A 15,996-nucleotide genomic window follows, 5' to 3' on the forward strand; every position below is an offset into this window, starting at 1 on the left:
ATGTGGGAGCTTCCCTGACCAGGGCTTGAACCTGCGTCTCCAGCATTGGCAGGCGGATTCTTAACCACTGTGCCACCAGGGAAGTCCCTACAGCCCTTCTTTGGATAACTAATGACGACTCACCTATGTACACATCCTTTCAAGGCCCCTGCTTAGGGTGCCTCAACCACAACCAAGCCCCTCTGCACCTGAACACACTTCTGGTTTTAGCTTGTGAACAGGCTTCCTCTACACACCCCTACAACATGCTGATGGAGTGGAGTAAAATACACAAAAGATACTTTTAAAACATTTCCTCTTGCACAGCTTCCATTTTAGGAAAACATATCTTAAGATGTTTTACTCCTCGCTCTGTGTAACTGTGCTAAATATTATCTTCCTCACAAAATTCCACCTTTTCATTTGAAAAGTCGAACATTTACAGCCACATGAACCAGAATTATGGGTCTATGCTGTCTTAAAACTAAAACTCATTACTGGCCATCAACTCTGTACTAACAAGGAAAAACAAAAGTACTAAATCAGAAGGGACAGCCTAACAAAGGAGACGCCTAAGTTTTTGGAATCTGAAGACAGAGTGTATATACTTCTTCCTCTCAAGCTTGATACAGAAGGCACATGTTTCTGCCCTCCTCCTCCTCTTCTCATGTACTGTACACTGGCTGAAAGTATTTAAACCTTTGTATCCTCAGCCCTAAAGCTCTCTGCTTTCCTGGAGAACTACCTTTGCAAAATCTTCTCTGTGGAAAGGTTAACTCAAAGGACAGAATACTAAAATGGGTCTTAAGCAATTCAGATTCTATCAGTTCCTAATCATTTGTGGTCTCTCTTAGTCTGACCAAGTCTCCATCCACCCCAAATGAGATCATCTCCTTCCTACTTAACGTCACATTAAAAAAGGTCAGGCATCTCAAAGAAAATAACTACAGGAGAATTCAGAGCTTACATGCTTATGAGATGTTATAAAGGCCAGCTAACAAAGAAGGTTGATCCGGAAGGGAGAGAGCAATCATAATACACACATAATTACAGAAGCCACACAGCTTTAAGCGAGTCTCTGGGAGAAGTGCCTTTCACAACAGAATACAGTTTAAGGATATCCTAAGGGAGGCAACTGTCCTTTACGTGCTTTCTAGATTTAAACAATTGCTCCTTTATAGAGCTTATCACCAAGAAACAAGTCCCCCACTCACCCTCCTTCTCTCCTTCCTGCACCGCCTCAAGAAGACAGAACTCTCTTAAGTAGAATGGGATATAAATAGCACAGCTGATGAAGCTACAATGGCAAAAGAAACCAGAAAAGTGAGAAACATCAAGAATTTGCTAACATTTAGTGCAGAAGCCAGGCAATTAGCACCAAGTATACCACCAAGTATTCAAAGCTTAAACTAATTTGATTGAGAGTAGTTTTTGACATCTTAAAAGAACAACTCCCACAGAACTAGCTACTCTAGAACCTGTAAAATTAAGTGGCGTGGAAAAGGGAAAGGGAGCCTAAAGGTTTCATTTACTATGTCCAGGACAGTTTAAATATACCTCAACCTCACAGAACCTTACTTTTTGCATTTCATAATATTTCCACCTTGCTTATCAATTCCTGTATTCATATCACCAAGAAAATAGAGAAATCCTATTCCTTCTAAACTCCCACAATGTATTAATAAACTAAGCCTCAAAACTTATTTAGACTTTAATTACAGAGAAGGAAATTATTTAAGAAAAAAATGTTCTTCAAGGAAATGAAACACGTCACTTTATTTCTGTGATATACAATTATGAAAAGTTAATATTTTCTCTTAGAAATCAAACATATTGCTGAAGCTATTTACAACAGGCTTTCAGTAGTAGTTTGGCAATGAAGAACAATGGAAAAAGTTGGATAGGTAAGGTCACACAGTAATTTAGTCACTGATTTAGTAATATCCAACAACAGACACATTCAAATTGCCATAGCTTCTGAAAAAAAAATTTTATGAAGAAATTCCAAAAATGGTATTTTATAACACTTCCCCAGGTTATTGAATCTTCTCTGGAGAGTTTTAAGACAGGGACAGATAAGGCTATCTATGACTTTCTAAGTCAGGAGCTTTTACTTCTTTAACCATGACCCACAGTACCACAGTAATAAAGAAATACATTTTACATCAGAATATACGTATGCATGTATACCTACAAATATGTATGCATATGGAACTAAGTTTCACAAAAGAATACTTACTCTAAGTTTGCTATTCTTTACTATTTCTCTCCTTTTCATTTTTGTAAACACTGTTCATGGCCACTTAACTGATTTCATGTGAACAGCTACAAACGACAGTCTGGGAAATACTGATCTGAAGGTAATCTCATACTGGATTACAACAATCAGGTAGATCCAAACCCTGTGCCTACAAGCCCTGGGATTCCTTGGCTGTGTCTCAGGAGCTATGTAGAGGAGCGGGAGGGAAAGGGTCTACACACACAGACACAGGCCCTGCCCAAGTGAACCAAAGCTTCTCAGCAATTTCTTGGGATTTCATGTAAGATTTAATTTAGAGGCAAGGGGGAAAAAAGGGGCTCAGTTTAAAAACTCAAAAGTTTCAAAGTCACTGAGTTAGATGACCTTTCAGGACCCCTCCAGTGTATGAGTCTAGAAATAAATATTTACTGCAAACTATAAAAAAAAACCCACAAAGCTATATATCACTATAGAATCAAAACCACAAAAACAACCAAAATACTGATCACTCAAAGCTTTATAATTTATGTTAGAATTTCTCAACATTCTGCCTGATTAAAAGTGCTAAAGGCATCACAGTCTCCCCTTTAATTCCCTCGCCATCCTATAGAAACAACCTCCAAGGCTTCTCTTACTAAAAGTACCTTCTGCTCACAGTTCTTATTAACAAAGCAATTTTATATTTGCTAAAAATAGAACATATTACCAAGTAAACAGACTAAGCCATGTGAATTACTGGGCTCCTTAGACACTGATTAATTTGAACAAATCAGTGTTGTCAAACCAAAAACTCTGCAACTTTCTTAATTCATAAAAACATGTATCCTCCCACTGGAGTTACCTCCAGCCAAAATATACCGAGTTGGGTGCATAGCGTTGATGGAACACACAGAGGCAAGACATTCTCCACCAAGAAAAGAGTGCACCCACTTTCCTCTCTCATGGAAGATTTCCACTCGCCGTGGATGGGCCATGCTGCCGACTATGATACAGTCTTCTTGTTTAGGGTCCCACACAGCTTGGAACCTGGTCAGCCATCTCCCAGTAATGGTGTTATGCCTAGTGAAAAAAAACGATTTTTTAAAGGACAGTAGTGTTAAATAAATCCAGGTAGCATGGGAAGAGGGTTAAGATGGGATTGCTCCTAAATGCTGATATTCTCTGCCAAGTTTCTTTTCATTAAGTTACTGCGTCACCAACAACCTAATCTCATCCTTCATGCAAGACTGAAACTCAGGACAGAGATGATGTATTCTGCATTTTTGAATCTCCAGTGCTGGGTATAGTGGTTTGTGCTCAGTGGATGGTCACTAAATGTCTATTTAAATGGCACCTTTTTTGTTCACTATTTACTAGCTCAATGGACTCCCCTCCTTTTTTTTAGCACATGCAAACAGAAGACCTAGAACAAAGAAATATATAATCTAGGTTTTTGCTGTTTTAACAGGATCTGCTATTTCCCATATTTGTATTCCCCTAATAACCAAACCCTGAAATCATTTTATATTCCATACAACCTTAAAGTTAAAAATACAGGGCTTCCCTGGTGGCGCAGTGGTTGAGAGTCCGCCTGCCGATGCAGGGGATGCGGGTTCGTGCCCCGGTCTGGGAGGATCCCACGTGCCGTGGAGCGGCTGGGCCCGTGGGCCATGGCCGCTGAGCCTGCTCGTCCGGAGCCTGTGCTCCACAATGGGAGAGGCCACAACAGTGAGAGGGCCCCCTACCGCCAAAAAAAAAAAAAAAAAAAAGTTAAAAATACATCTGGAGGGCTTCCCTGGGGGCGCAGTGCTTGAGAGTCCGCCTGCCGACGCAGGAGACGCGGGCTCGTGCCCCGTTTCGGGAAGATCCCACATGCCGCGGAGCGGCTGGGCCCGTGAGCCATGGCCACTGAGCCTGCGCGTCCGGAGCCTGTGCTCCGCAAATGGGAGAGGCCACAACAGTGAGAGGGCCCCCTACCGCCAAAAAAAAAAAAAAAAAAAAAAAAATACATCTGGAGCTCAAAGAAGAAATCACAAGGGAAATTAGAAGATATCTGCAGACAAAAATGAAAACACAACCTACCAAAATCTACGGGATGCTGTGAAAGCAATAGTAAGAGGGAAATTTACAGCAGTAAACATCAGAAAAGAAGAAAGATCTAAAAATCAACAATCTAACTACACCTCAAGGAACTAGAAAAAGAACAAACAAAACCAAAAGACAGCAGAAGGAAGGAAATAATAAAGACTAGAGCAGAGATAAATGAATTACAGAATAGAAAAACAACAGAAAAAAATTAACTAGGAGTTAGTTTTTTGAAAAGATCAACAAAATTGACAAGCCCTTAGCTAGATTAAGGAAAAAAAGAGAGGAAATGCAAATCACTAAAATAAGAAATGAAAATGGGACATTATAACTGATGTCACAGAAATTAAAAGGATTATAATACTATAGACAATTATACACCAATGAACTGGACAACCCAGAAAAAATGAATAAATTCCCAGACAAAGGACTTCCCTGGTGGTCCGGTGGTAAATAATCTGCCTTCCAACGCAGGGGACACAGGTTTGATCCCTGGTGGGGGAACTAGGATCCCACATGCTGAGAGGCAACTAAGCCCACGCACAACTACAGAGCCCACACACTCTGGAGTCTGCACGCCACAACTAGAGAAAAGAAAACCCACATGCCGCAACTAGAGAGAAGCCCGCACACCTCAATGAAAGATCCCACATGTCTCAATGAAGATCCCACGTGCTGCAACTAAGATCCAACACAGCCAAAAAATAATTATTTTTTTTTAATTCCCAGACATATACAATTTACCAAGACTGAATCATGAAAAAATAGAAAATCTAAATAGAACTATAACTAGTAAGGGGATTAAAATAATAACCAAAACCCTCCCAACAAAAAAATCCCAGGACATGGGCTTCCCTGGTGGCGCAGTGGTTGAGAGTCCGCCTGCCGATGCAGGAGACACAGGTTCTTAACCCAGTCCGGGAAGATCCCACATGCTGTGGAGTGGCTAGGCCCGTGAGCCATGGCCGCTGGGCCTACACGTCTGGAGCCTGTGCTCCACAACGGGAGAGGCCACAACAGTGAAAGGCCCACGTACTGCAAAAAAAAAAAAAAAAAAAAAATCCAAGGACCAGATGGCTTCACTGGAGATTTCTACCTAACATTTAAAGAAGAATTAACACCAGTGCCCCTCAAACTCTTCCAAAAAATTGAAGAGGAGGGAACACTTCCCAAATCATTCTGTGAAGCTAACACTACCCTGATACCAAAGCCAGACAAGGAACCTACAAAAAAAAAAAAAGCCTACATACTAATATTCCTAATGAATATTGATGCAAAAATTCACAACAAAATACCAGCAAACCAAATTCAACAGCACATTAAGAGGATTATACACCATGACCAAGTTGAATCTATACCTGGGATGCAAGGATGGTTCAACATATAAAACTCAGTTAATGTAGTATACCACATTAACAGAATGAAGGACAAAAATCATAAGATCCTCTCAACCAGTACAGAAAAATCATTTGACAAAGTTCAATACCCTTTCATGATAAACACTCAACAAACTAGGAATAGACAAAAACTATCTCAACATAATAAAGGCCATATATGAAAGGCCCACAGCTAACATAATACTCGATGAAAAACTGAAAGCTTTTCCTGTAAGATGTGGTAAAAGGCAAGGATGCCTACTCTTGCCATGTCTATTCAACATAGTATTGTAAATTTGGTAGGACTAGAAAACTGGGTAGGACTAAAGACTCCACAAACACACAAAAAAACTATTTAAACAATTTCAGCAAATTTACAGGATACAAAAATCAACACACAAAAATCAGTTGCATTTCTACACACTAAGAATAACCAATCCAGAAAGGAAATTAAGAAAACAATCCCATTTACAATAGCATAAAAAAGAACAAAATATTTAGGAATAAATTTTACCAAAGATGTGAAAGATTTGTATACTGAAAACTACAAAACATTACTAAAACAAACCAAAGAAGACACAAATAAATGGAAAGACATTGTGGTTGTGGACTGGAAGACTTAATATTGTTAAAATGTCTATACTACCCAAAGTGATCTATAGAATTCAATCAATGCAATCCCTATGAAAATCCCAATGGCATGTTTTACAGAGAGAGAAAAAAATTCCTAAAATTGATATGGAAACTCAAGGAACTACAAACAGTCAAAATAATCTTTAAAAAGAAGAACAGGACTTCCCTGGTGGCGCAGTGGTTAAGAATCCACCTGCCAACACAGGGGACACGCATTCAAGCCCTGGTCTAGGAATATCCCACATGCCGCAGAGCAACTAAGCCCATGCACCACAATGACTAAGCCTGTGCTCTAGAGCCCACAAGCCACAACTACTGAGCCTGCATGCCACAACTACTGAAGCCCGTGCACACAGAGCCCATGCTTCGCAACAAAGAGAAGCCACTGCAATGAGAAGCCCGCACACCACAATGAAGAGTAGCCCCTGTTCGCCGCAACTAGAGAAAAGCTCACGCACAGCAACGGAGACCCAATGCAGCCAAAAATAATTTTAAAAAAAGAACCAAGCTGGGGGCCTCATATTTCCAGATTTCAAAACATACTACAAAGCAACAGTAATCATGACAGTGTGGTACTGGTATAAAGACACTACAGACCAGTAGAACAGAATAGATCCCATAAATGTACATGTACATGGTCAAGTGATATTCAACAAGGGTGCCAAGACCACAAAATGGGAAAAGGACAGTTTCTTCAACAAATAGTGCTGGGGGCTTCCCTGGTGGCGCAGTGGTTAACAGTCTGCCTGCCGATGCAGGGGACGTGGGTTCGTGCCCTGGTTCCGGGAGGATCCCGCATGCCATGGAGCGGCTGGGCCCATGAGCCATGGCTGCTGAGCCTGTGCGTCCCGAGCCTGTGCTCCGTGACAGGAGAGGCCACAACAGTGAGAGGCCCACGTACCGCAAAAAAAAAAAAAAAAAAGCAAACAAATGGTGCTGGGAGAACTGGATATCCACATTCAAAAGAATAAAGTTGGACAATAATCTTATATTATATACAAAAATTAACTCAAAGTGGATTAAAGACCTAAACATAAGACTTGAAACTATTAATAAAACAGAGAAGAAAACATAGGGGGAAAGTTTCAGGACACTGGATTTAGCAATGATTTCTTCAATATGACACCAAAAGCACAGACAACAAAAGCAAAAACAGACAAATCTACATCAAACTTAAAAACTCAGTGCATCAAAGGAAACAATCAACAGAGTGAAAAGGCAACCCACAAAATGGTAGAAAATATTCACGAATCATATATTTGATAAGGGGTTAATATGCAGAATATGTAAGGAATTCCTATAATTCAACAACAACAAAAATTATGCAATTCAAAAACGGGCAAAAGACTTGAATAGACAGTTCTCCAACGAAGATACACAAATGGCCAACAAGCAAATGAAAAGATGTTTAACATCACTAATCATTAGAGAAATGCAATCAAAACCACAATGAGATATTACCTCCTTAGGATAATCACTAACAAAAGAACAGACAATAAGTGTTGATGCATATAAAGAGAAATTAGAACCCTGGTGCACTACTGGAATGTAAAATGGTTTGGCTGCTATGGAAAAACAGTACAAAGGTTCCTCAAAAAATTAAAAATAGAATTTTATCAGATGTTCCATCAAAATCCCCCTTCTGGGTATATATCCAAAAGAATTCAAAGCAGGATCTTAAAGAGATATCTTTACACCCATTTTGTTCACTGCATTATTCACAATAGCCAAGAGGTAGAAACAATCAAAATGTCCATCAACAGATGAATGGATAAAGAAAATGTGGCACATACATACAGTGGAATATTATGCAGCCTTTAAAAGAGGAAGGGACTTCCCTGGTGGCGCAGTGGTTTAGAATCCGTCTGGCAATGCAGGGGACATGGGTTCAATCCCTGGTCCAGGAAGATCCCACATGCCGCGGAGCAACTAAGCCCATGTCACAACCACTGAGCCCGGGCTATAGAGCCCTCAAGCCACAACTACTGAGCCCGTGTAACACAACTACTTAAGCCTGTGCGCCTAGAGCCCATGCTCTGCAACTAGAGAAGCCACTGCAATGAGAAGCCCGCGCACTGCAATGAAGAGTAGCCCCGACTCGCCTCAACTAGAGAAAGCCCGTGTGCAGCAACGAAGACCCAATACAGCCAAAAATAAATTAATTTTTTTAACATCTTTATTGGAGTATAATTGCTTTACAATGGTGTGTTAGTTTCTGCTTTATAACAAAGTGAATCAGTTATACATATACATGTTCCCATATCTCTTCCCTCTTCTGTCTCCCTCCCTCCCCCCCTCCCTATCCCAACCCTCTAGGTGGTCACAAAGCACCGAGCTGATCTCCCTGTGCTATGCGGCTGCTTCCCACTAGCTATCTATTTTACGTTTGGTGGTGTATATATGTCCATGCCACTCTCTCACTTTGTCACAGCTTACCCTTCCCCCTCCCCATATCCTCAAGTTCATTCTCTAGTAGGTCTGTGTATTTATTCCCATACCTAGAGTCTGTCCTACAGAGTAAAGTAAGTCAGAAAAAGAAAAACAAATACCGTATGCTAACACATATATATGGAATATAAGAAAAAAAAGAAATGGTCATGAAGAACCTAGGGGCAAATATGGGAAAAAATAAATTAATTTTAAAAAATTAAACAGGAGGAGATCTTGTCACATGCTAGAATATGGATGAACATCGAGGACATTATGCTAAGTGAAATGAACCAGTCACAAAATGACAAATACTGTATGATTTCACTCATATGAAGTATCTAGAATAGTCAAAATCATAGAAATGGAAAGTAGAAAGATGGTTGCCAAGGTCTGGGAAAAGGGGGACAGATGAATTAATGTTTAATGGGCAGTTTCAGTTTTGCAAGATAAAAATATTCTAGAAGTCTGCTGCACAACAACGTGAATATACCTAACACTATTGCACTGTATACATATAAATAGTTAAGATGGTTAATTTATGTGTTTATAACCACAACTAAAAATAAAGTAAAAAAATTTTTTTTAATATATTTGGGGCTCTTTACTACTCTCCAAAGCAAAAAGCAAAGCACTGCCTTTTTATTCTCTATATTGTAACACCATTAGCAACCCTTTCTTACTAAATAAGTATGAACAATGGAGAACCACATTTCCCTCTGCCACTCAATGACCCTATCTCTACTGACCTGTGAATCATCACACTAGATATTTTTTAAAATATGCATTAGAAACCAATAAACTAGAATTAATAAAGTTTGAAAAAGGAAATGAAGAGGGAAATTCTGTGAAAGAGAAAACAAACATGCTTAAATATAGCCTCTATAGACTATAAAACTCATGAAGCAACAATCAACATACATTGCACACCCTGTCCCCAACTTCATAAATACTAATAAAGAGGTATGTCTAGGAAGAAGGCATTGCATAAAGTTTGATGTAAAATACATACATTAAAAGTAGCAGATGCAAAAAAAGGGTAACCAAACAAAGTAAGTGGGAAGGTGGGGAGGCCCTCCAAGCCCAGAACCAACAGGTGCAAATAAACAGAGCTTCAGCTAGCCTCACCAGCAAGTAAGTCTCAATAGGATAACATGAGTAATTCAGGTAGGAATAAAGTCACTCACCTTAACCAAAAATAACCACCCAGAGGCAGAGAACAGCTACTGACTAAAAGAGATTGAACCTCTTTACAGAAACAGGAAACCTGGAAGCAAGAACCCTCCTGTATAGGATAGGAACTAGCAACCTGGAACACTGGAACAATGTAATACAAAATCAGACCTATTACATCTCCTTGACAATCAGATGTCCAATGTATGCACTCCAACAAAGACCTCAGAGTAATCCAGGGTCTATTTTATTTGGCACATGGAAACCTACCTGATGGTGGTGAGAAGAGGAATCTTCGAGGATATACAGCTGCTGTCAAAGATTCTACAAAATAAAGAGCAAGAATAAAGGAGCACACTCTTTATTGTTTCTTTAAAATTTTCTGAAATATTATCAGTATATTTAACAAGCTTTTCACTGGTTCATGATATGAAATATGATTGTTATCTTAAAATATATAGGATCAGACTCTAACAAATCTCAGCTAATATATTTACAAAAGTTACAAAGAATATTATAAAATTCAGTGCTTATAGTTTAGTGTGGAAATTACTTATTTAGACATTATTACTCCAAACTTAAATGTACATTCTAAAGTGATAATCCAGACTCTATATTCAGATTCACAGTAATATAAGTCATACATGAGGGATGTAGTCTGAAAATGCAAAAATAACCTAAAAGTGTACGCATGTATCAAGGGAGACTCATCAGTTGAGGGCGTGATAGTGTCACTTCCAGATTCTGGCAAAACTAAGACTGTCCAGTGACCAAGGGGAGGAGTTCCTGTGGGGCAACTGGAGGTATCCAGAAGCCTCCACTAGGTACCCTGGCAGACAGAAACTAACCGAATCATCACCCCTTCTCCTTGTGCCTGGCTATTCCACTGAAATTTCTTGGCACTAGAGCTTATTAACTAATTAGATTACTAGAAAGCCAAATCACTAATGGCTAATGTAACAAGAGTAAACTCTGCAGTGCAAATGAACAGGAATGGGACAAATAAGTAGCCCTTAAGACAAAGAAAACTGCATGGGTGGAAAGGGGACACTGAGCTGCCACTGTCTGGTGACTAAATCTCTTAATGTATTACCTGGTAATACTTACACACTTTACTAGAAATTAACTGGGTACCTGTCATACACTATAAACCATGTCCTTCCCAATAGATGGGTCTAAACAGAAATTAGGTGCCTTTCTAGAGCCTGGCCCACAGCATACATTTAACAGATACTTGTTGAATGAATAATGAACGAATTCCATAATCACTTAAGGTAAAACTCTCATAAACAGAGAATTGCTTGCAATGTTAAGCAAAATCAGGGATTTCAGAAGAGAACAAAATCATTTCCTTTGTGATTGCATTAACATTCTCCACATCTTTTTTAATTGGCATTATTTTCTACTTTTGTTCAATTGGTTTATATTACATTTTAAAATCCATTTTTAGGAAGTAGCTATAGAAAGGTATCAAAGCTAAAACCATAAAATTTTATCCAGTAGTTTGTATAAAAGCCCAATTTTTGCTACCTTTTCTGCCTGCCCATGGCCTGGGGCTCTGCAACTTCGATTCAGCACTTCACTTGTGGGGTAGACCCCACTATCTCCAAAGTAAGAGCTTCTCCCTGTGCTAAAATTATCTCCCTTCCAAGATATCACAAGCCTGATTTCATCTGATTTCAGTGCTAAAAGCAAAGACTGACATCACTCTCCAGGGTAGCTACAGACCTTCCCTGCCAATCTCAAGGAAATCTACAGATCCCAAAACTGCTGAAAAGCCATTAAGTACAGGTCATTGATCTTTGGGAACCTAGACATGACTATGAAACAATAACACTAGTGATTTAATAAGGAGCAATAGTCAACAAAGCTACTGTTTAACACAGTAACTACAGACTCTAGATTCCTTAACAAGTATTTCTGTCTTCCCAATTTACCTCAGCTTACAATCAGCACATGTGGTTACCACTCTGTTACCAGTAAGAGGTGAAAAATAGGCAGAAGCAATGCTCTTTGTGTGTTCAGTCAAAGAAATCAAAGGCTTGATTCTACTGGAGTTCAGGCACCTTGCATCATAAATATGAATATCCCTGTAACAGGAGGAATAATTCTCAGTGTTGTCACAGTACACATAGTAAGACTCTACAATAGCACTGAACATAAATTAGACACTCAAATACTCACTACATTGAAGAACAGTTAAGACAGAACCCTCTAATCTTCTATATTAATTTTAAAAACACTGGTATAGAGTAAGAAATAAGAAAAATTTCAAAATTATAGCATATATATGTAACCAGGTGGGTACAGAGAGACAAGATTCTAGCTGGTTTTCTAATCTATCCAAGAAAAAAGAACACAGACCAAGAAGTTATAGGTCACATGGAACTTTTATATTTTTTACGTACATTCTTCTCAAAAGACTAGAAGTAAATGCATGAGGCCAAGGAAAACAAAAATGTATATTTTTTCAACACTTGCACTATTTATTAAATCCAAAAGAATCTCTCACTTTAAAAATAATCACGTTAAAAAAAAATGCTCAATCAGTGTAGAAAGGAAAATTATTTGGTCTGTGGGTATTACAAAAAAAGTCAGAAGTCTTTGACCACCAAACTAAAACATTACTCCTAACATTAAAAGGCCTAAATCATAAAATTTCATGAAGGACATACCTTAATCCCGCAGTGATAAAATACTGTCTATGCACTGGGTGGACATGTACAGTTCTTATTTTGCTCAAAGAAGAATTGATAAGTTTCTCACAAGAAGTTCCAGGTGTCCGCCTATCCACTAGTGACATACTTCCATCCCAGTGACCTACTATGAAAGTGGAGGCGTCTTCTGCCAAGAAGTCAAAGGAGGAAAAGCTACTTCTTTCATCTCTATATACCTAAGGATATAAGTAACAATCAACTTATGTAACACTCTTCTTTTAAAGAAAGCCAATGCATAAATTCTTTGTTAAAAGAGTAACAAAACACTTAACCCAAATAACCTCATTTATCCTCCCATGATCCCCACAAGAAGCATAGGGCAAAATGGTAATCCCCTTAGATGGAAACTAAGGCACTGATCAGCTGTGAGACTGCAATCAAACAGCCCATCCACACATGTCAGGGCTACATCCCAAATCTCTTAAATCCAATAAACCTCAGATGCAGATCTACCCTGTGAAACTTACTAGGAAATGGACTGAATCTGAATCTTACCCAGTTGAAATACCTTAATATACCAAGTAACTTTGCCAACTAAGTCCAAGGTATATGGCTTGAATGCTCACCTACTCTTGGTGGAAGTGTAAATAGATACAAAATTTTTACAGCAATCAGGACACATCTATCAAAATATTTAATGCTTATACATACCCTTTGACCCAGTAATTTCACTAAGATATATATAAGGATGCTTGCTGCCAGACTGCTTATAACAGCAATAAAAAGCAACCTAAATGTCCACCAAAAAAGATCTGGTTAAATCATGATGGTACATCTCTACTTTGAAATACCATGCAATGCTAAAAAAGAATGAGGTAGATTTGTGCTATTAACTGTCCAAGATATACTAGTAAATTAAAAAAGCAAGTTGCAAAAAAGTATGTATATAGTGTTATATAGCACAAAGAAAAAAAATCTGTATCTATATGCTTGTAAGTATATGTGTACTTTTTGGAGGCATATGCAAAAAATACAAAGGTTACTTCGGGAGAGTGGGAATGGGGAAAGGGCAAATTTAGTTTGCACACCCTATTTACTGTAAGTTTGTGGGGGTTTTTTGGTTGCACTGGGTCTTCATTGCGGGCTTCTCTCTAGTTGCGGCATGCAGTTTAGTTGCCCTGCGGCATGTGGGATCTTAGTTGCCCAACCAGGGATCAAACCGGTGTCCCCTGCATTGAAAGGTGGATTCTTAATCACTGGACCACCAAAGAAGTCCCCTACTGTAAATATTTTATCATGAGCATGTATTATTGTTATAACTTTTTAATCACTTACAATCCACAATATTATTACTTTGGGCTCAGGACTCACACACATAAGGAATAAAAAATAAATGTTGTAGAATGTGTCAGTACTCAAGTAAGAGAGAATTACCACAATTCTTATCACTTAATCATGAATTGCTACTGACTTTTAGTTTTAATAACAAGTATTACTATAAACTGAGATTAACAAATTAATACACCAAAGGTATCCCAACCCCTATACCAAAAAAAGCCCAATATACACAAATGAAACTTGAGGTATTCAGTCATTATATTAAAATGGTTAAGTGCAGGGGATTTGGAGTCAGAGAGACTCAAGTGCAAATTCTAGTTCTGCCTTTTATGTCCTTCAGCAAGCTAATAAACCTCTTTACCTCAGTTTTTTCAATTGTTAAATGGGGAGAACATTACCTATTTCATAGGGTGTTATTAGGCTTAATAATATATATAAAGCACACTCAGGTTAGTACCTAACACAAGGTAATTGTTCAATCAGTAGTATCAGAAGCAAATTACTGATACATGCAATATCATGGATGAATCTTAAAAACATTATGCTAGGTAAATAAAGCCAGACACAAAAAGCTACACACCATTTGATTCCATTTACTTGACATTCTAGAACAGGCAAAATTATAGGGACAGTAATCACATCAGTGGTTGCCAGGGGCTTCAGGAAGGGGGAGAGGACTGACTACAAAGGGTCATTGAGGTAATTTTTCCAGGTGATAGAAATTTTTTATGTCTTGATTGCAGTGGTGGTTACACAGGTATATACAATTTGCCAAAACTTATAAAACTGCACACCTAACAAAGGTAAATTTTACAACATGTACTGTATACCTCAATAAACCTGACTTCTAAAAAAATAAATAAGTGGATAACTCTTACAACTCAATACTGAAAACACAGATAACCCAATTAAAAAATAGGCAAAAGATCCAAATTTCTCTAAATAATTACAAATGACCAATAAGCAGATGAACATGCTCAGCATCATTAATCATTAGGGAAACGCAAATCAAAACCACAATGAGATACCACTTCATACCCACGAGGTTGGCTATACTCACCACCAACCAGAAGCATTGGAAAAGATGTGGAGAAATGGGAACCCTCACATACTGCTGATGAGTATGTACAACAGAGAAGCCGGTTTGGGAAACAGCTTGGCAGTTCATCAGAATGTTAAACATAGAGTTACCATATGACCCAGCAATTACACTCCTAGGTATATACCCAAGAGAAATGAAAGCACACAAAACTTGTGTATGAATGTTCATAATGGCATTATTCGTAATAGTTAAAAATGGAAACAACCCAGTTGTTCATCAACTAATGAATGGATGTGTAAAATGTGGTACAGCCACACAAGGGACTACTATTCAGCCATAAAAAAGAATGAAGTATTGACACATTCTACAACATGCATGAACCTTGAAAACATTTCGATAAGTATAGAAGCCAGTCACAAAAGACTATAAACTGTATGATTCCTTTTATATGAAATGTCCAGAACAGGCAAATATGTAGAGACAGAAAGTAGTTTAGTGGTTTTCTAGGGCGAAAGGGGAAATCGGGAGTACTTGATAAGCAAGGGGTTTCTTTTGGAGGTGATAAGTATTCTAAAATTAGATTGTGGTAACAGTTTCACAACCCTATAAATACACTAAAAACCACTGGATTTTACACTTTAAATGGGTGAATCGAATGGTATGTGAATTATATATCTCAACAAAGTTGTATTAAAAAATAAGTACAATCAGTTATTATTAAGTGGCTGATAAAACATAGATGTACCTTCAAATTTCAAACTCCAACCTTCCTGTAAGACTATAAACAAATACAAAACAATGTGACTTACATACATAACTATATGGTATGCATTAATAATCAAACTGCTACCATTAAACAGTTTAAAGAGGACTTTTCACAAAAATTATTTCATTTAATCCATGATTAATAGCCCATCCATTTCCAATAAGGATTTTAAATATCAATGTTGCTCTTAAAAACCTATTTTTAAAAAGGTAAAAATAGAAATTAAAAGAAAAAAAAAGCAAAGACACCAGTAAAAAAAGAAATTGTTTCTTCTAATTGTCAGTAATTAGGAAATCAAGTCT

The 15,996-nt window shown here is 38.1% G+C and overlaps 1 protein-coding gene across 1 annotated transcript in view; it reads right to left on the reverse strand.

The window, feature by feature from the left end:
* Positions 1-2,973: 2,973 nt before the first annotated feature.
* Positions 2,974-15,996, reverse strand: part of WDR76 (WD repeat domain 76) — a 74,167-nt gene continuing 61,144 nt past the window's right edge. The window contains 4 exon segments of the mRNA XM_007467559.1: positions 2,974-3,277; positions 10,162-10,215; positions 11,829-11,981; positions 12,567-12,784. Of these exon segments, the coding sequence (XP_007467621.1) occupies positions 2,974-3,277; positions 10,162-10,215; positions 11,829-11,981; positions 12,567-12,784 (729 nt within the window).

Source organism: Lipotes vexillifer, unplaced genomic scaffold (genome assembly GCF_000442215.2).
Source record: "Lipotes vexillifer unplaced genomic scaffold, Lipotes_vexillifer_v1.1 scaffold722, whole genome shotgun sequence".
Lineage (NCBI taxonomy): Eukaryota > Metazoa > Chordata > Mammalia > Artiodactyla > Lipotidae > Lipotes > Lipotes vexillifer.